At 37.3% G+C, this 17506-nt stretch overlaps 1 protein-coding gene across 3 annotated transcripts; it reads left to right on the top strand.

The window, feature by feature from the left end:
- Positions 1-1792: 1792 nt before the first annotated feature.
- LOC116254077 (uncharacterized) lies at positions 1793-17429 on the top strand. Of its 3 annotated transcripts, none has more exons than XM_031629145.2 (14): positions 1793-2067; positions 2203-3412; positions 3572-4460; positions 5355-5853; positions 7670-7818; positions 7905-11399; positions 11564-11773; positions 13215-13418; positions 13495-13698; positions 14690-14848; positions 15250-15603; positions 15775-16204; positions 16518-16617; positions 16692-17429. In XM_031629145.2, the coding sequence occupies exons 1-14, from the start codon at positions 1962-1964 to the stop codon at positions 16885-16887; spliced, it is 8205 nt and encodes a 2734-aa protein (XP_031485005.1). In that variant the 5' UTR covers positions 1793-1961; the 3' UTR covers positions 16888-17429. The 3 variants fall into 3 exon arrangements, with proteins under 3 accessions (XP_031485005.1, XP_031485004.1, XP_031485006.1); XM_031629144.2 differs by having other exon boundaries at positions 2197-3412; XM_031629146.2 differs by lacking the exons at positions 15250-15603; positions 15775-16204; positions 16518-16617; positions 16692-17429 and having other exon boundaries at positions 2197-3412; positions 14694-14830.
- Positions 17430-17506: the final 77 nt, after the last annotated feature.

The following is a 17506-nucleotide window of genomic DNA, read 5'->3' as shown; positions in this document are numbered from 1 at the left end:
CTTTATTGAATCTTAATTAGATATCAAATTAATTTTAAGTCCAGTTGTAAAACAGCTTGGCACAATCAAGTCCAGTTAGTAATCAAAACCCAACTTATTTTTTTACCAAGATCCAAGTAAATTTTTGTGAATCTTAAACAGTAATTGCTTATCTTTGCTCCATTAACAGTAATTGCTTATCTTTGCTCCATTTGTAGTCCTGAAACCTAGGGACCTGTTTGATAGCCTTAGTTTGATGAACCATTAATTCTACCATTAGTCTTTTGCCACATGAGCAAAAGCATGTCACATTATATCCACATGAGATCCATGGATTTCAATCCGGAGTAATAAAGAAACCCTAAAGTTGAAGTTAAAATCTAAGTTCTATATACAAGGAAATTAGAGTTTACTACTCGATATTAAATACGTGCTAATATATATATTTTATTTGTTTGCCTTCTTCACATTTATTTTTTATTTTTGTTCCAAATTTTGAAGTTTTCATTGCAAGAGTAATGTACATATTTTCAAGATGTCCCAATATACCTTTTTTAAAAAATAAAGAACCATGTCTCTTGAGAACATAGAAAGTTGAAATTTTCCACAAATAAAATTTGCTGGTTTTGCACCCACATGGCCTCTTGGTTGCAAATATATCTTCTCAAACTTTTGTTTTTCAATTTGGCAAACCTTGAAAATAAGGCAAATAATATTATGTCTATAATTATGTCGGTCTATGGTCTCACCTTTGTCCAATATCCAAAAAGCCTGCCCAAGTTTTTGTTTTTTATTATCAAATTTTTCTTAAGCAAGTTTTCATTTTTTTAAAAAGGACTTGCATCCAAATATTTAAATTTGTTAAAACTAGTTTTGTTTAGTATTTACATTAAATGGGACAAATCATCCAATCTTTTAACCAAAATTAAAAAAGCCTGCCCATTTTTCCTTTTTTATCGTTTTTCAATATTTTCTAAATTCTACTTTCCATTGTTTTAGTTTTTGATTCAAGTACTTCCATTTGTAGAAACTATTTTTTCAAATATTACGCCAGTCTTCAAGGTAAATTCATGAAACATTTATAAAATATTTCAACTGCCAAATGACACCTTAAAAATAATTCAACAACATCAACATTCTATGAGTATTATGTGTGTATCCTAGAAAATTATATAAGTTAATGGAAAACTAAATATGCCAGAGCCTAAACATACAATTACGAGTTATATAATTCAGCAATTTTTAATTAAATACATGAGAGATTTGCATATAATTCATAACGCTATCTATAGATGATTTATATTTATGGACATACATGAGGCAAAGGAATACGCCTTCCCCTCTTTCGCCCTAGCATATAAACTATTTTTTATTCATTATACGACGAAATTGAAAAAAAAAAAAAGTAAAGAAACATGTTCAACATTTAGCAATACAACAAATGCATGCCTAAATTCAGATTTTATTTAATTTTAAAGTAGCATATATTGCATAACGCACAGGTAATAAATCAGGAAGGTCAATTTTGTCTCTTTTCTTATACAATTTAACTTTCGGCTTGTCTTCTTACAAAATAAAATAATAAAAGCAAAGTTGTATAAAAAGTGCAAGTTATGAGGTTTATTCTATCGATTCAAATAACTGACTAAGAGCCCGAATCTGTCAATTCTAGTAAGTCACTGACTGTTATGTAAATTGTCCATAAATCAGGGACGTATTTTGAAATACCTCCATTTCGGGGGAAGTGGAAGCGCGCTTCCTCGTAGACCTATAATTGGAGGGAGTGCGGGGTGGAGAAGCTGCCGCCCTTTTCCATATTTGAGCACAGAGATGGGGGATGTGCCGCCATCCTACTTCCGACCGACGCTTTTCTGTTTCTAGTGCTTAAGAGTCGCCGCCGGCCCGCCGGCGTTCTTGCCGGTTGGCACCCTAAACGCCGCTTCAATAAAAGAGAGAGAGAGAGAGAGAGAGGCTGTGCTTCCATGGAGACGGAGGTGGTGGAGCTATCGCTCCCGGAAGGCGATGTAGCGGTCCAGACAGACGAAGAGCACTGGAACGCTTATTTGGAGGAGGAGGATAAACGGAAAGGTGCTCTTTTTAATCAAGCACCATGTTAAACTCGAGAAAATCAAACTGAATCGCGTTCTTTGGCTTCCGGATCATTGCCTTGTTATGTGTTTGTTTGTTTGTTTTGTTATTTTTTGCATTCGTTTTCAGATACAGATGATAGCGACGGCGATATGGAGGACAAGCCCTTGGATTCTTTAGTCACGGTGGTTCACGAGGACAAATTGAAGGAAGTTCTAAGGAACCTGTGTTTCGAGGAGCCGAAGATCGTGATCGATGCTTCGAAGGAGTTCGTTCGACTGCTTCGCGGCGCATCCGGTGAGGAGTTTCTTCGCCAGTACGTTCAGGCATCGCCCTCGTGCCAGGAACTCTGGGATGCTTGGAAGTTGCAGAGGGAAAAATCGGCCCTAACCCGCGTTTGGTTGTTAATCGCCACGATCTTGGAACATCCCGGAGGTAAGGAGACGCTCGTTGAGTCTGCTGGATCGAGAGGGGGTGGCATCACGATTGATCCTGCCGCGAAGTCGAGGCATGCGATAAGGAAGAAACTTGACAAATTCGCTCGCAGCATCGTGGAAGATAAGTTGGATGATGTTTATGGGGCGCTTAGCAGTAAGGAAACAAGCCGGAGAAAAGCTGCATTATCGCTCATGGCTGCTGTTGTTAGGCGAGGACCTGGTTTCGCTCATGAAGTTGTCAGGAAATTCGATTTTTCGATGAAGGCTTTTGTGGAGCTCGCAGAAACTAAGCCTAGGAAGATGGGGACTAAAGCCAAGAAGGAGGAAAAAAAGAAGAAACCATCTACTAGACCGGCGTTTATTGAATTTGCAATGGCGTTCCTGCAAGCTAGTGATCCTAGGGCATTGCGGTGGGTTCTTCAGAAGAGGGAGCTATGTGCTGGAGTGCTACATAGTCTCAGCAGAGACGATGACAAAACAATCAGCTTCGTTCTTTGTACGTTGCAGAACAAGGTTCTTTCTGCAGAGTCGTTGGTTCCGCCGAGTCTTCAGAGTGTGCTTTTAGGCGACGCTACTCTCGAGCAGTTGAGTGATATTTCAGGCAACCCAGATGGTGGGGATGCTGCAGAGGCTGCTCACAGGACGCTCATGATGGTTTGTACCGATCCTTCTCATGGATTAATGCCAGAATCCAGTGATAATTTAACTAAGCCAGGACGTTTGGCTGGTAGAAGCACATTGAAGGGTAATCCAGGGCGTCTCCTTCGTTTGATGCTGAGGTTAAGGCCGTTGGAGGTTGCGTATCATAAAGACCTACTATTAGCTATAGTTGGCGGAAGACCATCTATAGCTGCATTATACATGGACTCTTTTCCGTATAATTTGGAGCCACGCCCATCTCCTCATTGGTTTGAGTTTATATCTTCTTCTTCTTCGCATTTACTGGTTTCCACAAACTTTGGCTTTTTTGTTGCCTTATACGATAAGCTTAACTCTTGATGGGTTTTTCTTTACAGCGGTCGTGTCAAATTGCTATTTCACTCCTAACATGCAACGTGCACTTGCAGGTTCTCGTCTATATTGCTTGCTTCAGATTTAGTTTCTGCTGTAAATGTGGGTACCTGCTTGTTTTCGTCCATTCCCCTACGGATTGAGCCGCCGAACTTGGATAGCTCTGGAATGCAAACCATATTGAAGTGCATTTTGCCTTCTCCATTGACTCGTCTAGTTATTAACAGGGGTTTACTCCATTCGAATGTTTTGGTGAGACATGGTTCACTGAGAATTCTGCTCGAGGCGTTGAAGTCAATGGATAACATAATAGCTGCCATAAATATCAAAATTGGCAGCACAACAAGCAGGCGAGATGCAGGTAGTACGAAAGGCAGAGTGCCCAGTCAAGTAAAAGATAGTGAAGGTTTCCCAAAAATAATTGGTTTTTCAGGTTCTGGCGCTTTTCCAAAAATTGATGAATATCTATCTACATCATCATCTGCCAACATAAAGGCAGATGGCTCGCTGCTTCAAAGATGGTCATCTTTTAGACAAGGATTGCAAGATGAATTTAGAGCCATCCTGCCGGATCCTCAAGTTCTTTTGAAGTTATTATCTTCATTGAGCTGTAGCCAGGCATTCACAAGAAAACCCTTAAAAAGAAAGGAATTGACTACTTCACATGAAACTAGTAAGGCTGCCAAGAGATCCAAGTCCAACAAGGCTAGCGAAGATGTTGACATCTTTATTAGTGGGATTGCAAGTGAAGTCAGAGTGTCTCAATCTGGGGAATATGGGATAGTTGATGATACACATCCCAAAGAAGATGCAGATGAAATGCAAAATACTTCTATGATTGCCTGGATCTGGTCTCTTGACGATTTGTCATTTTTTGGTGATGAACCATGGAATATTGAAAGTTATTTTCATTCTAAGCTGCTTGATGCAGTTACTCTTTATATGGTAAGGCCTTGCACTAAAAAAGTTGCTCCCTTAAATGAGTGAGAAATTTAGGTTGGGTAATGTGCATTTTTTTTTTTCCATTTTCAAGTTGGCATTCTTTACTGTGGCTGTGCTCTTTTCTCTTCTCTTTCTCAAATAAAAATTAGTGCTCATTTAGAATGATAAACGAGTTCAAATTAGAGTTCTGCGACCTTGTGCATCAAACTAAACTCCTTTCTTGTGGACTTCAATCCACTAACCATCTCATTTTTTGTTCACATGCCTCATAGCAGATCCATTTGGTTACTTTACATCAACAAAATATGCTTTTACATGCAATAGTTTGGTTGCTACCCAGGAGCCAGAACAAGTAATCTGAAGTCCATGTCAACCAATTTTGTGCATAGGTTCCTTATTGTATACTTTTTAAAGAAAAAGGTTTGTGTATATATAGGTGAAAACTTTTCAGCCTTCAATTATTGAAGGTTATGATGATAAATGATTCATAAAAAGAGCTTTTTACATATATAAATGCAATTTGATCATTAGTCACAATCCATCTTCAATCCAACCTCATACATTCACAAATTTTTAAAAACATAATCTAGTCATTACGGTCCTACCTAAGTGCATATTGATATTTTGTTTTAGAATGTTAGAAAATAACAAGTAGTGTTCAAAGTTTGGCATCCAACATTTCCCAGCCATGTGGATTTTTACATTATCATCTTAGAGATTCTTGTCTGGATTGTTTTGAGAAAGACAAAGGACATCTGATGGTTCCACTGTAAAATTTCCTCTTGTTGTGAATTGTAAATTCATAAACTAATATCTGTATTAGGGTCTAAATCTTCTGAATATTTTATGTGCATGGACTTGTTGACGCTTTTAATAAACGTAATGTTGCTTTTGCAGAGAACGATCCCTGATTCATTAGTTGAGGGATCATATGATTTTTTTAAGATTCTTCCCAGTGATCCAATGACATTGAGCACCTGCCAGGTGCAGTCCCTTTTGTCATTATTATTGGAGTACGTTCAGCAATATCCTAGAAGCAGGACTGCCACCAAAGGACATGAGTTAAGATACAAGCATTTGCAACCTTTGATTAAGCTGATGCTGTATTCACCAACAGCAGGGATTAGAAATCAGGCTTGTGTTTTGGCTCGGGAGGCAATGTTGAGCACAGGTGCCTTTGATGGGAATGTGTCGGAAATTGAGTCGTGGTTCATGTCTCTTCCTGCATATGTCAGTGGCAGAGGTTCTGCAAGCAGCTCACCATCTGATACTCTTGAAAGCATGACAGCGGTTCTGGTACCATTTTTCTGTGATGCAGTCTCTACTGTTGGGAACAACTTACACAAGTATCTTCATCAATTATGTGATAATCTTGAAAACATCACTTCTTCTGAAGGTATATTAGATATTGTATGAAACTGAAGCTCTATTACTTTGTCTTTTATTGTGACCGTTACTTTCATTAGTGAATATCTCTATCTATGCTTTCAACTGTTGGACCAAAATGCATTTGTCTTCTTGTATCTTCGGTCTGTGCTTAAACGGATAATCACAACCGTGATTGAGTTATTCTCCTTTCCATTAACCTGTTGGAAGTGAAGTTGGGGATATCAAAATTTTATCTTGTTTAATATGAAGTATTATTCTTAAAGTTGGTGCCATTTATATTGAGAATTGCTTCTCCGTACCATGTTGCTTGAATTATAAGTGGATATCTTACACGTCAACCCTCATTTTTTGATGTCCAGAAATTCCTCACAGTTGGAAAACACCATCTAAATGCCTTTAACATTTGTAACTTAAACTGCCCAACACCAATTATCCATGTCTTGCTGTTCTCAGGATCAAATTGTGCAAAGAAAAACTTTAATTTTGCTTAAATTGAGTTGAAAGAATTATATTTTATTAGGTTTGCTCTTATTCTCACCTGCCTACCTCTTTGTGCAACTGAACCTACAAACTGAGTGTTCGAAGCCTTAAGCGAGGTGGTTTGTCTGCATAATATAAGAACAATAAGTCGTTCTATGGTTCAAAGTTCAAACCACTAGCTAGTGAAGCTAGGGACATAATTCACCACTTTCAGAAGGGAATTTATATAATTTGTGTTGATTTTAGGGAAATCATTGTCCTAATAGATCGTTTCTTGGGACCTTTATGTCCTCTGGATACTTAATCTATTGGCTAATGCAAAAGATGCTTAACTTTTGGCAGAGTAACAAATGTGCAATTCCAAAGGTTTCATTTACCTACTTGAATTAAAAGCATTACAAAAAATGGGTGGTTAAATAAAAGAAAATTTTACATTGGAATTGTTTTTTGCTATTTTACTAATTAGCTACTTTGTTGTAATTATTTTCATTAGTTAAGCTTGCAAGTAACAGCCAAATTCATGGAAATCATGCAATAGTGCACCATTCTGTTGATGGAAGGCAATATATTGCAGGGATGAATGTCTAAGACATTGCTAGAAACTACAAAGTGACTAATAGGTGAGTTATTGCAAGTGTTAGAGATGCAATAACATGCCAAGTGTCTTTTTCTTTTTTCTCAGTTCAAGTTCATAGCATCCATTATGTTCCACCTTTACCAAACAAAAATAGAGAAGAACATGCATTAAGTATCTATGTGAGTATGTGTAGCTTGCTTAATTTGATGAAACAAAAGAAACATATGCAGACGTTGCCATAACTGCTTTATGGCTCAGTGTTGTACGTATCGTACGATACGAGACCGTATCGTCGCATTTAAAAAATGTGATACGATACACCACCTGTATCGTACAGTGATACAGTTACGATATGTTAATTTTTACTGATTTTTTATGATTTTTTCAACATTTTTTCTATTTTTTCTGATTATTATTTTTTTTAAAAAATACGATACGTTACGATATTTTACGATACAGCGTATCTTAAAGCCAGATCGATACCGCTTACCATACACTTTTTACAACATTGTTATGGCTGATTGTAGCTAAAGAATTGTTACTTGTCTACATGGCTTTTCCTTCTCTGATGATGTTGTTTAACCTAATTATTGGGTTCCTTACGAGTTTTATTTTTATTTTTTATTTTCTGTTGTTATTCTCACAGTTCTGCATCTTTTGCTATGTGTATTTTCTTCTTATTGGCATTTTTTACTTTGTTAATTTTCCTCATGTAGCTGAAATAATACTATTTTATGGATATTTAGTTGTTGTACTTGCGTTACAGATACTCCTGACTTTGGTCCACTGATCCTCTGTATACTACAGAAGTGCATGCGAGTACTTGAATCTGATACCAAAACCTTCAAGCTTATTGATCGTTGCATGATCTCATCATACGTGGGCAACTCACTGAAGCTCTTGCTACAGATTCAGGTACCGTTTAATCTGTAGTCCCATATTTTTTTAAACTTTTGAGTAGTTTTTGACACACACTGATATTGTCTTTTATGTCCTTTTAGTTAGGTTCAGGATTGTTGGCTTCTCTCATCATCTCCATTTTGACTGAAAAATTTTGTAAGGATCCTAGCGTCAAAGTTAATTCCCATGAGTTGCACTGTGAGTGGAGGCCATTGATGAACCTCCTTTGTTTTGCTCAAAGCATGAAGTGCCAGGATATATGTAAACCAAAGCCCATTGCTTTGAAGCCAGTGAATGGACATGGTGGTTCCCTAACAAAAGCAGTTTACAAAGCATTGAAAATGGTAAAAGAAGGTCATAATGAGCCTCCAGTGAAGGTTGCAGCAGCTCTGTGTTCCTCTTTACTTTGTGCAGATCTAGAAGATCTAGTACATAACTTCCCTGCTCTTCTTGTTGTTTTCAAAAGTTGTTTTGGGGATGGATTTGAGTTTCTATTTTCTACGTGTTCTATTGAACATGGTCTTTTGGCCCAAATTTCTAGGCAATGGTCTGATATTTTTCCCGGTCAAAAAATCAGAGCAACTGTCACCATAGATGATGACACAGAAGCTAATGAAGTTTTTCAGGGTAACAGCTTGATGACATCCTCTGAGGACACTACACTGGTTTCTGGCTTTTCAGATGAATTTACTGTCTCTGCATTCAATCTGTTTCTGCGGCGCATGCCTTTATGCATTATATTACCCACAATAATATGTTTTGGTGATTCAAGGCCACTTGATCGTTCTGAAATTACAGATCTGCTCAAGTCCAAAATATCAGAAGCTTCAAGTGGTAATATCATCCTGTTGTTAAGGTTCATCTTATTCTGGCTTCATCAGGTAGAGTTGTACTATGGAATTGCACCATCTAGCTATTTGGAGCAACAAATATGTTTGTGCTTTCTTCTGATAGAAGTTTTGCTGATTCAAACACTGGCATCAACTTTTGATCCCGTTACCTCACAATTTGGACAAGCAGATTCTAACACATTGATTGTTGAAGTTGTGGATATTATTTTTCATCATCCTGCAGTAACCATGTTCCTTTTGCACCCCACTTGTACCAACAAGGATAAGACGAGAAGTGTAGGGAATGGTTTCAAAGACTTTCTTTTTACTTCCAAGCAGTATGTTAGTCCTATTGACCTCTGTGTCTTGCACCTTTTGAGAAATATTGCTGATTCCATATCAAAACAAAATACAAGTACTGCATGCAGTGTTCATGACATCCACAATGCCGTCAAGAATGCCTGCAGGAACTTGCTTCAAAGGCTACTTGCGGTCTTTAGGGAGGACTTTGAGTGGTGTATACTTGAAAACAGGAACCAGGTGCCATGTTTTGCTAGTTGGTATGTTCTTTCCGAGTCATTGCAATATATATCTCCTTTTGTTTTGCTGGAAACTGCTAATTGGGTTTTCTGCAAAATGGAAATGCATGGGACACATACATTGGCTGTGTTTTCTCCTGTCTCTGCTGGGATGTACATTGCTGAAATGGCATTTAAGATGTTACCAAGTTATCTTGTCCATGGAAGTGAAAATAGGAGCACATGCAGTTTATTTTGGGAAAGTTCAGTTCAAAGCTTGGATCTTTGCCTTGTCGAAAAGGTTTATTTTAGGGTCCTTGACTTCTCCATGAGCTATCAGTTGGAAAATGCTGATTTATGCTTATTGAATGCTGTTGTTGCTGCAAAAATAATTAATAAAACAGCTCAACCTCAAGTTGCTCATCTTCCATTGAGTATGGCGATGTTGAGGATGATTACTGAAAGTCCCATTGAAATGGTTGTGCACTGCATGCATAAGATAGACAAAGTAAAGTCAAAGCTATTGTCACTAATCACAGAGATGAGTCCTCATCATTTGAACTATTTTGGAAAGATATTCTTATCAATGGTAAACAAAAAAGGCGTTCCTGGTATGGATATTCTTGTTAGCTTAGAGCAGATAAAGAAGATAGTAGAACAGTACTCAGTTTTGGGTACTGAAGATAAAGTGATGCTGTTGCCCACTGTCCATTTGTATTTCTCAAGCTTATCAAATTTGGACAAGGACCATGCTGAAGTTATTACTGAGTTCGTTTCAGGGTTTCTACTGGATGGCTCTTTGGATTGGCAGAATTTTGTTACTAGCAGCATCTTCCTGATAGACCCTAATGAAGTTTCGTTCACATCTACAATTGAACTACCACACCTTTTCAGCTTCAGTGTACTTGGAAAATTTGTTCATCTGTTTCATTACTATATTGATGAAAACTTAGACAACAAAAAATGGAGAAAAGCATTATTCAATTCTGTTTTTACAAGCCTACCTATGCATGATGAAATTCTAATGTGTGATGCAAATGAGGTTTTCAATTGTTCATATGAACAGTTGCTCAATCTTGTGAATGGGTTTGTTGCAAAATTGTCCTTGCTAAGGATGCTATTGTATCCAAAAAGCCATTCAGTGCATTTTCCAGTAATTAAGGCAGATGAAGGATCTAGTGGAATGCTTTCAAGGGAGATTAGTAGCAAAGTGAAACTGAAACCAAAGTTGTACTTTAGACTTATGATTTGTCTGGTTGTCACTTTGGACAAGATTGTGCAAAGATGCTCTTTATCAGTAATATATTCTAGTTCACAAAAAAGTGATTATTGTTCTTTATTTGCAAGGTTTCTGGAAATTACCATATTGAGAAATCTAGTTGAGTTGTCTGCAGAGCTGGGTAGTGATCCTGTGCCAGTGAAATACCTTACATTTCTGGAACCTTTTACTAGATCTTCTCTAGTCTATAGATTTGAGGATCCTGCTACTTTAAGGGCTATGCGTACTATTCTTCTTTTGTTTTCAAGATGCAGTTTTAACTTCAATGATATTCTTAATCATTTACTTGCACATTCACTATTTATTCCAACCATTCTGTGGTGTGAGATGAAAGATGATCTCTCCTTCCATGATCCTCGTGAGCATCTATCACTCCGTTCAGCATCCAGAGTTTTACAGCTTTTAACATTTTATGATCCCAAAGGGAATGGCGTCACTGACAAAGTGAATACTGAAAAAACTATCATGGATATTTATCCTGATATTTACCATAGAAAACTGGAAGTGGTTAAATTATTGAGAGCTTTGGTTCTACTTAAAGCTCAAAATATATGTCTTAGTGCCTCTGAGGAAGTTGCCTTTAATCCCAGAGACTTGGTGTCTTTACTTTTATCAGGATATGGGGCAACTATGAATGAAATCGACTTGGAAGTTTGTAAACTTATGCATGAAATTGAGTTTGTGGACGGATCAGATGGTTCTCACATTGCTGTGATGAATTTTCTATGGGGAAGTTCTGCATCAAAAATAAGAACAGAGCAAATTCTTGATAAGTTGCTGTCCGTTGATGGAGGAGGTGGCGGCGAAATAGATGAAGAATATCATAAGAGGACTTTCAAGGAAAACCTTGCTGTTGACTCTAGATATTCTTTAATGACTGTCTTGAACTTTCCTTATCATCAACATGCATGGACTCAACCAGCTTCCCTGGACAAACTTTTGCAAGACAGCTTTGCGGATATGTCATCGGTATGTTTTAGTATTGACCATCAATTTTTTTGAAGCTTCTTGTGATTAGTCTTTTCTTGTTGAAAAACAGCTATTAACAAAAGAAATAACTGTTTCCTTACTATATCTACATGCTTTTGGTACATCTGATTCTAATGGGTTATCTTGATACTGTGGCTTTTCAGGCATCATATGAGAAGAGAAGAGTAACTTCATATGACCCAGATTTCATTTTGCGGTTCTCGATTCATGGATTGTCTAGGGGCTTCTTTGAACCTATTGAGTTTGCAAGACTTGGTCTGCTTGCAATTGCATTTGTTAGCATAGCTTCTACTGATGAGGGGATACGGAAAATGGGATATGATGCTCTTGGAAACTTTAAACAATCTCTGGAGGTTGAGTACTTATGTGTATATCAGATGCTTACATGTTCAACAATTTCATTTTTTTAAAAACATGTTCTGTTCTTCCTTGATTTTAATTACAATAGTGTACTTGTGATGAAATTAGGTTATTAATGTGTGTCGTTTAGCAATTGCTACTTGTGTGAGTCATGACATGATAAGTAAACCTATTATTTTCTTTGTTTGTTTATGTTGTGAGTAGAAGCCTAAAAAATTTTGCGTGTTCCTTCAGGGAGTTACTCATTCCATTTTCATGCAACTATTTTTGCACTTAGTCTTGGACTTGGCAATAAAGAGAGTGAAAGGTTATATGATTTAGGCAGCATGCTATAATCATGCTTGATATTTGTGCCTGCATTTGTTATGGTGCAAAAGATGGTAAAGTCACTAGGTTATCTATTGTTAGTTAAAATGGATTTCTCTTATCCATTGAGAAAACCCTCCTAGTTTGGCATCACCAAGAGCTAAGCTAATTCTTTTTAGATGATTCAAGTGTCAACTAGGACTCTTAAAACTGATTCTATGATTCAGAAGTTTGTATCAATGTTTTAAAAAATGGTATCAACTATCAACTATGAACACCGTATCTACCAATACATATGCGTCTTATTTTTTGATTTTATGAATTTAAAAAATGATTAAATTGATTTTGTAAATAAAAATTAAAAAAATAATTAAATTTATTTTGTAAATAAAAATTAAAAAAATGAAAACGTATATTGGCTTTGTATTGTATCAGCAAGGAGTGGACCTGATGCTCATCAGCCAATGCACGCCAACACACAATGCTATTGATAAGACTGGTTTGTATGCAGCCTTACAATGATAATGATGCATAAGTTTCTAGTCCAGGGATGGGTGTAGCATCAAATTATCAGCTTCCCTCTCCTGAATTGCTAACATGACTGGCATGTGATGATTCAACTGGTCCATTTTTGTCATTGTTGGTATTTCATTATCACCATGATCTTGTAGACTGCAAGCAATATGATATCAGCTATTATCTCTCTAAGTGTCTGCACTCTGCATACATGGTTGTACAATTGTTTTTCACTGTTTGATGGAGAACATCCTCCAGTATTTAATCATGTAGGTATAGGCTATGTGGCTGTATATCTATGAATCTTACAGTGCCTTTTGTACCATGTTTAGTGTGGTGTTTGCATTTTTAGGTTACTTTTGAAGGCTTTATATTTACATGTTCTATATTTGGAACCTGATCAGGTTTGTTTGGTGAGGAAGGACGACTTGGAGGTCGGCCATAGTTGTGTTTTGTCCCTTTGCAGTGAAAACGTTTTTTTTGGCTCATCTCTCTAATGAAAAGAGAACAAAAAAATTTCTACTGGGTCACTGCTTCATAGTTTTAGGTCCTGTCCTTTTAATATTTGGAACCTTGTTGCCTGTTGGACTCTAACAAATACCAATTTCTCAGGATAGACAAGCTGGTAAAGTTGGATTGTCGCTTCGACTACTTCTAGCTTATTTACAGAATGGAATCTTGGAACCGTGGCAGAAGATTCCTTCTGTAATTGCTGTTTTTGCTGCAGAGGCCTCTTTAATTTTGATGAATCCACAGGAAAATCAGTACCTTGTTGTTAATCAATTACTGACACGTTTCTCTAAGGTGAATCTACAGGTAATCAATATGCGAGATTTATTTGAAATGTAATTTTTTTACGGTTTGTCTAACTTTTTCCCTTATTGGTTTCTAGGCTGTTCCATTGTTCCACGCATTGCTTGGGAGTGGCACCATCAATTTTCAAAGAGATCTAGATTGGATTCTTCGCTTGTGTTGTGTTGGACTGAATTTGGTTGATGATGCTTTGATTGTTAAGAGAAGCTTTGTTTTTGAACTTTTGCTCAGCTTTCATGCTTCTGCTTTGGTGAGCCATGAGTCAAGAACGTTGATACTACAGGTGATCCCAATATTCTAGAAGCGGCACATTATCCCCTTGTGTTCTAGCGTTGATATTTGATTTCATTCTTTCCTTCATGCATCCTTAGCCTTATTATTTTTAGTGGTTAAAAGTTTTTTAGATCTCCTCTGGAGAAAATTTGGCTTAAAACACATGTTGCTGCATTGTGCTGCTTGTGTGCGACTGTTGTGCTTGTATGTGTCCTTTTTTCCCTTTTTAGTGGAATTCGTGAGACAAATATCCTTGAACAGAATAAAGATTTATTTGTAGGAGAAGAAAGAAACACACAAACACACACACACACACATAATTGTCTACTTATTAACAATTATTAGCTAGGTGGTGTAGGCAGATGCCTACTAGATTATGCCAAGCAACGTAACTGCATGTTAGACTCAATCTTCATTTATAGAAGACAACAAGAAAAACGTGATCATACATCCTTCTGAAGATACATCCTTCAAGATAGAAGTAGCTCAAGGCAGGCTATTTACAGTAAGCAAAAGAATGTGATTGTGGAAAACAATTGCTTAATTGTGTACTCAATAGACAGAGTTACAATGGATTGGGATCTGGTCTTTTTGTGATATGAATCTCTGAGGCTAAATGATGCCGAAATGGCATTCATAGGCTGTACGATACAAGAAATCAATCTGAAAAACTACAATATAATTTTTTTTTGTCTTACAAACAATTAAGGTGCCAGTGTGCTGGCTTAATTAGAACTTAGAAGTACACAAACTCAATCTTGTTGTTACTGTTTTTTTGGTTCATGGTTGTCATTTCGATATTTACTATCCTTTTGTGAGGAATTTCATATATATTATTTTTTGCAAATTGTTACTGCATATATTATTAGTTGACACATGTTCATCTTTCTTATACCTAAGCTATTCAAATTTATCATTCTTGCTGGTATTTCCATATCAACTTCAGTATGTATTAGTTTACCCTGGAAGTAATGCACTTTCTTTCCCTCTCTTAATTGTAGATAGTGAAGAAAGCTGCTAAGTTGCCACTTTTGGTACAACACCTAGTCGAGAACTGTGGGATAATTTCATGGTTGTCATCATTGTTGGCATCATGCACTCTGAAGCTGTATGCAGCTCAAAATACGCTTGTTTACTCAGAAATGGTAGCTATTTTTGAGGTAATCATCACGGCACTTGTGATTCATCTTTGATGTAAATAGATTGCCTGAGACGTGTGTTCTTTACTGAATTTTGTTCTGCTTTATGGTCCGTGATGTTGTTTTTGTGGATCTGTATTATTGTATACAATTTCTGAACATTTTGCATGCTTCTATCAACTAGCCCACTGGATGAAAATGTGCAGACGGTTCAATTTTGTTTGAGGACAACATTAGACTATAAATTAGGTGGCGCACTGTATTTTCTTGCATCTGATCTTTTGATACCTTTTCTATATGTTTCACATTAGTTATTAATTCAAGATATGTGTACTTTGTTCTCAGCTTATCTCATTCATCCAAGCATTGGTCGGCCATGGATACCTTCCATTCTAATTGTGTGCTACTTGAATTGGATACAGGTCCTTACTGACATTCTTTCGGATAGAAGAATAACCCTGTGGCTGAGAAAGATTGCACTTGAGCAGCTGTCCGAGATTTCGTCACAAATACATTCTATTTTCCTGCGTGGGTCAGAATTGCTGAAGGGCCATACTCAATTATTAGACTTCTTTCTCGAGATTCTCATATTAACTATGAAAATTTCTGCAAGGAGAAAAATATATAAACCTCATTTCAGCTTATCGCTGGAAGGCCTGTACCATGTCTACCTAGCTGTTGAAGGTGCCCTTTGTACCAGGAAAAATAGAGCCACTGCTGAACTTGGGGTGAAGTGCATACTTATGAGCTCACCACCTGAAGCAATGTCTACCAAGGTCTCTCTCTCGCTCTGTTTGTGCTGTTGGATATAACTCAGCGTGCTGCTTTGGTACACTGTGCTTTCAATTATGTAAAATAAGTTTTCAAACCTGAGGATTCCGTCCCATTTTTTTCTAGTTTTAATTGTATAACATTTTTTAAGCTCATGCCAAGTTTCTCTTGGTCAGGACAAATCTATGATATTGAAGCTTGTTATGTGGTGTATTACCACTTCAACACATTTGCTATTGCAACCTAAAAAGGCAACTGAGCTGAAAAGTGCTGTTTTGAGTTGCCACAAAGATGATGAAAATGAAGCCGATATGAGAGAAAAGCTTCTGCGGTGGATGGCAGCTTTGGTCATTCGTGGAGAAATGCTGAGCAGCTCTACCTCTGTACATAACACGGAACTGTCAAGAGCAAAGACTCTACAAAACTTACTGGAACAACAAGTGAAGGATAGAACGAGTATGAACCTGGCGACAGAGAGAGAATTTGACGGCTTATTGGCTGCGATAATTTTGTACTTGCAGCAACTTCAGGGCATGCAATGTACTGAGCTTCGCTCTGTAGTTTCTGCAATGTGCTTACTTCTTCCATTTGGTTCCAAAATCTCAGGTATTTAAAAAAGTTTACAAAGCCTTCTCGGCTGTCTTGTTTCCTGGGTGCTTCTTTGCTGTAGATCCTAGTCAAAATATTTTGACCACAAACCTTAGGTAGATTAACTGTTATGTATTTTACTTTATTTGCCCCTGGTTCTGTGAAGATTTGCCTGCTGAGATATGAATAACTGTCTGCAATGGTTGTTCTTGAACTGTCTTTTTGTTATTCTAAGTTTGTTGACAGCTTCTTACTGTACCACAAATTTCTTCGTGCTGAAATGTTGTAATGAACTCTGCTAATTAAACTTAATTGCCTCCGAGTGCATCAGGTAATGGAGCGATACTTCTAGATGACAGGTTAAGCAATCTGATTTCATTTCTGTCTTCACACATTCATTGCCCTGTAGAGACAAATCCAGCTTGGAGATGGTAATTACTGTTTGGTTTTTGTTCTCTTCCTATTGACAATTCCAACGAAGTATAACCTGAATGTGTACTTTCAGGTCATATCATCAGCCATGGAGGGACCTTTCAGCCGATTCAACTGACGAGAACAAGAGAGTTGAAGTCCAGGCTTGTCAATCTCTTCTTGTTATTTTCTCATATGTCCTTAGTGGAAACATGCCGAAGTTTCCAGTTTTATTGGCTCAGTTGGCTGCTAGTTTTGAACTTCTCTCTTGGGACTTCACCAATGCCTAGGAGTATACAATGGAGACATGAGCTTATTCTATGGAATCCAAGTATCCGACAAACATGCTATGATCTTTTCTGCAATGATCACGTAAATTTGAGCTGTAGCTCATGAAGTCCAGCGATTCTGCGTGTTCAAGCAGAGGAAAGTAGTCTTGGCGTTCAAGCAGTCGTGCAGATGACTACATGGCATTTTCGTTCCACTGTCAAGGAAGGCCCATCGGCTGAATTGGCTTGACCTGGATCCGAGTTCTGTTGGCTCAAAGAAAATGTCATAGAGAGGGCCCGTGCACTTCCTGTGAAATCAGGCAAGATTTGTTGCCTGCAATCTGAAATTGTATTAAATTATTTGCTACCAGTTTGGTGGGTGGGGCAATCTAATCGAACTGATGTGAACATGTACATACAAAAGTGAGAAAGAAACTGAAGCTATCTGGTTGCGGGTTCTGTTTCCTCGTGTTCAAAAGTTGTGATCATGACCATGAACATGAGACAAATTTACTCTGTGCCATTTTTCTTGATGTATTTATGATATTTTTTATTATTTTGCATTTTTTCCGTTGCATTCATGCTGGCCTTGAGATCTTCTCAGTTCTGCAACAGGTGAAAAACCAAGAAATTTTATTGG

Source organism: Nymphaea colorata, chromosome 5 (genome assembly GCF_008831285.2).
Source record: "Nymphaea colorata isolate Beijing-Zhang1983 chromosome 5, ASM883128v2, whole genome shotgun sequence".
NCBI lineage: Eukaryota > Viridiplantae > Streptophyta > Magnoliopsida > Nymphaeales > Nymphaeaceae > Nymphaea > Nymphaea colorata.
This window is presented reverse-complemented; position numbering and strand designations above follow the sequence as displayed.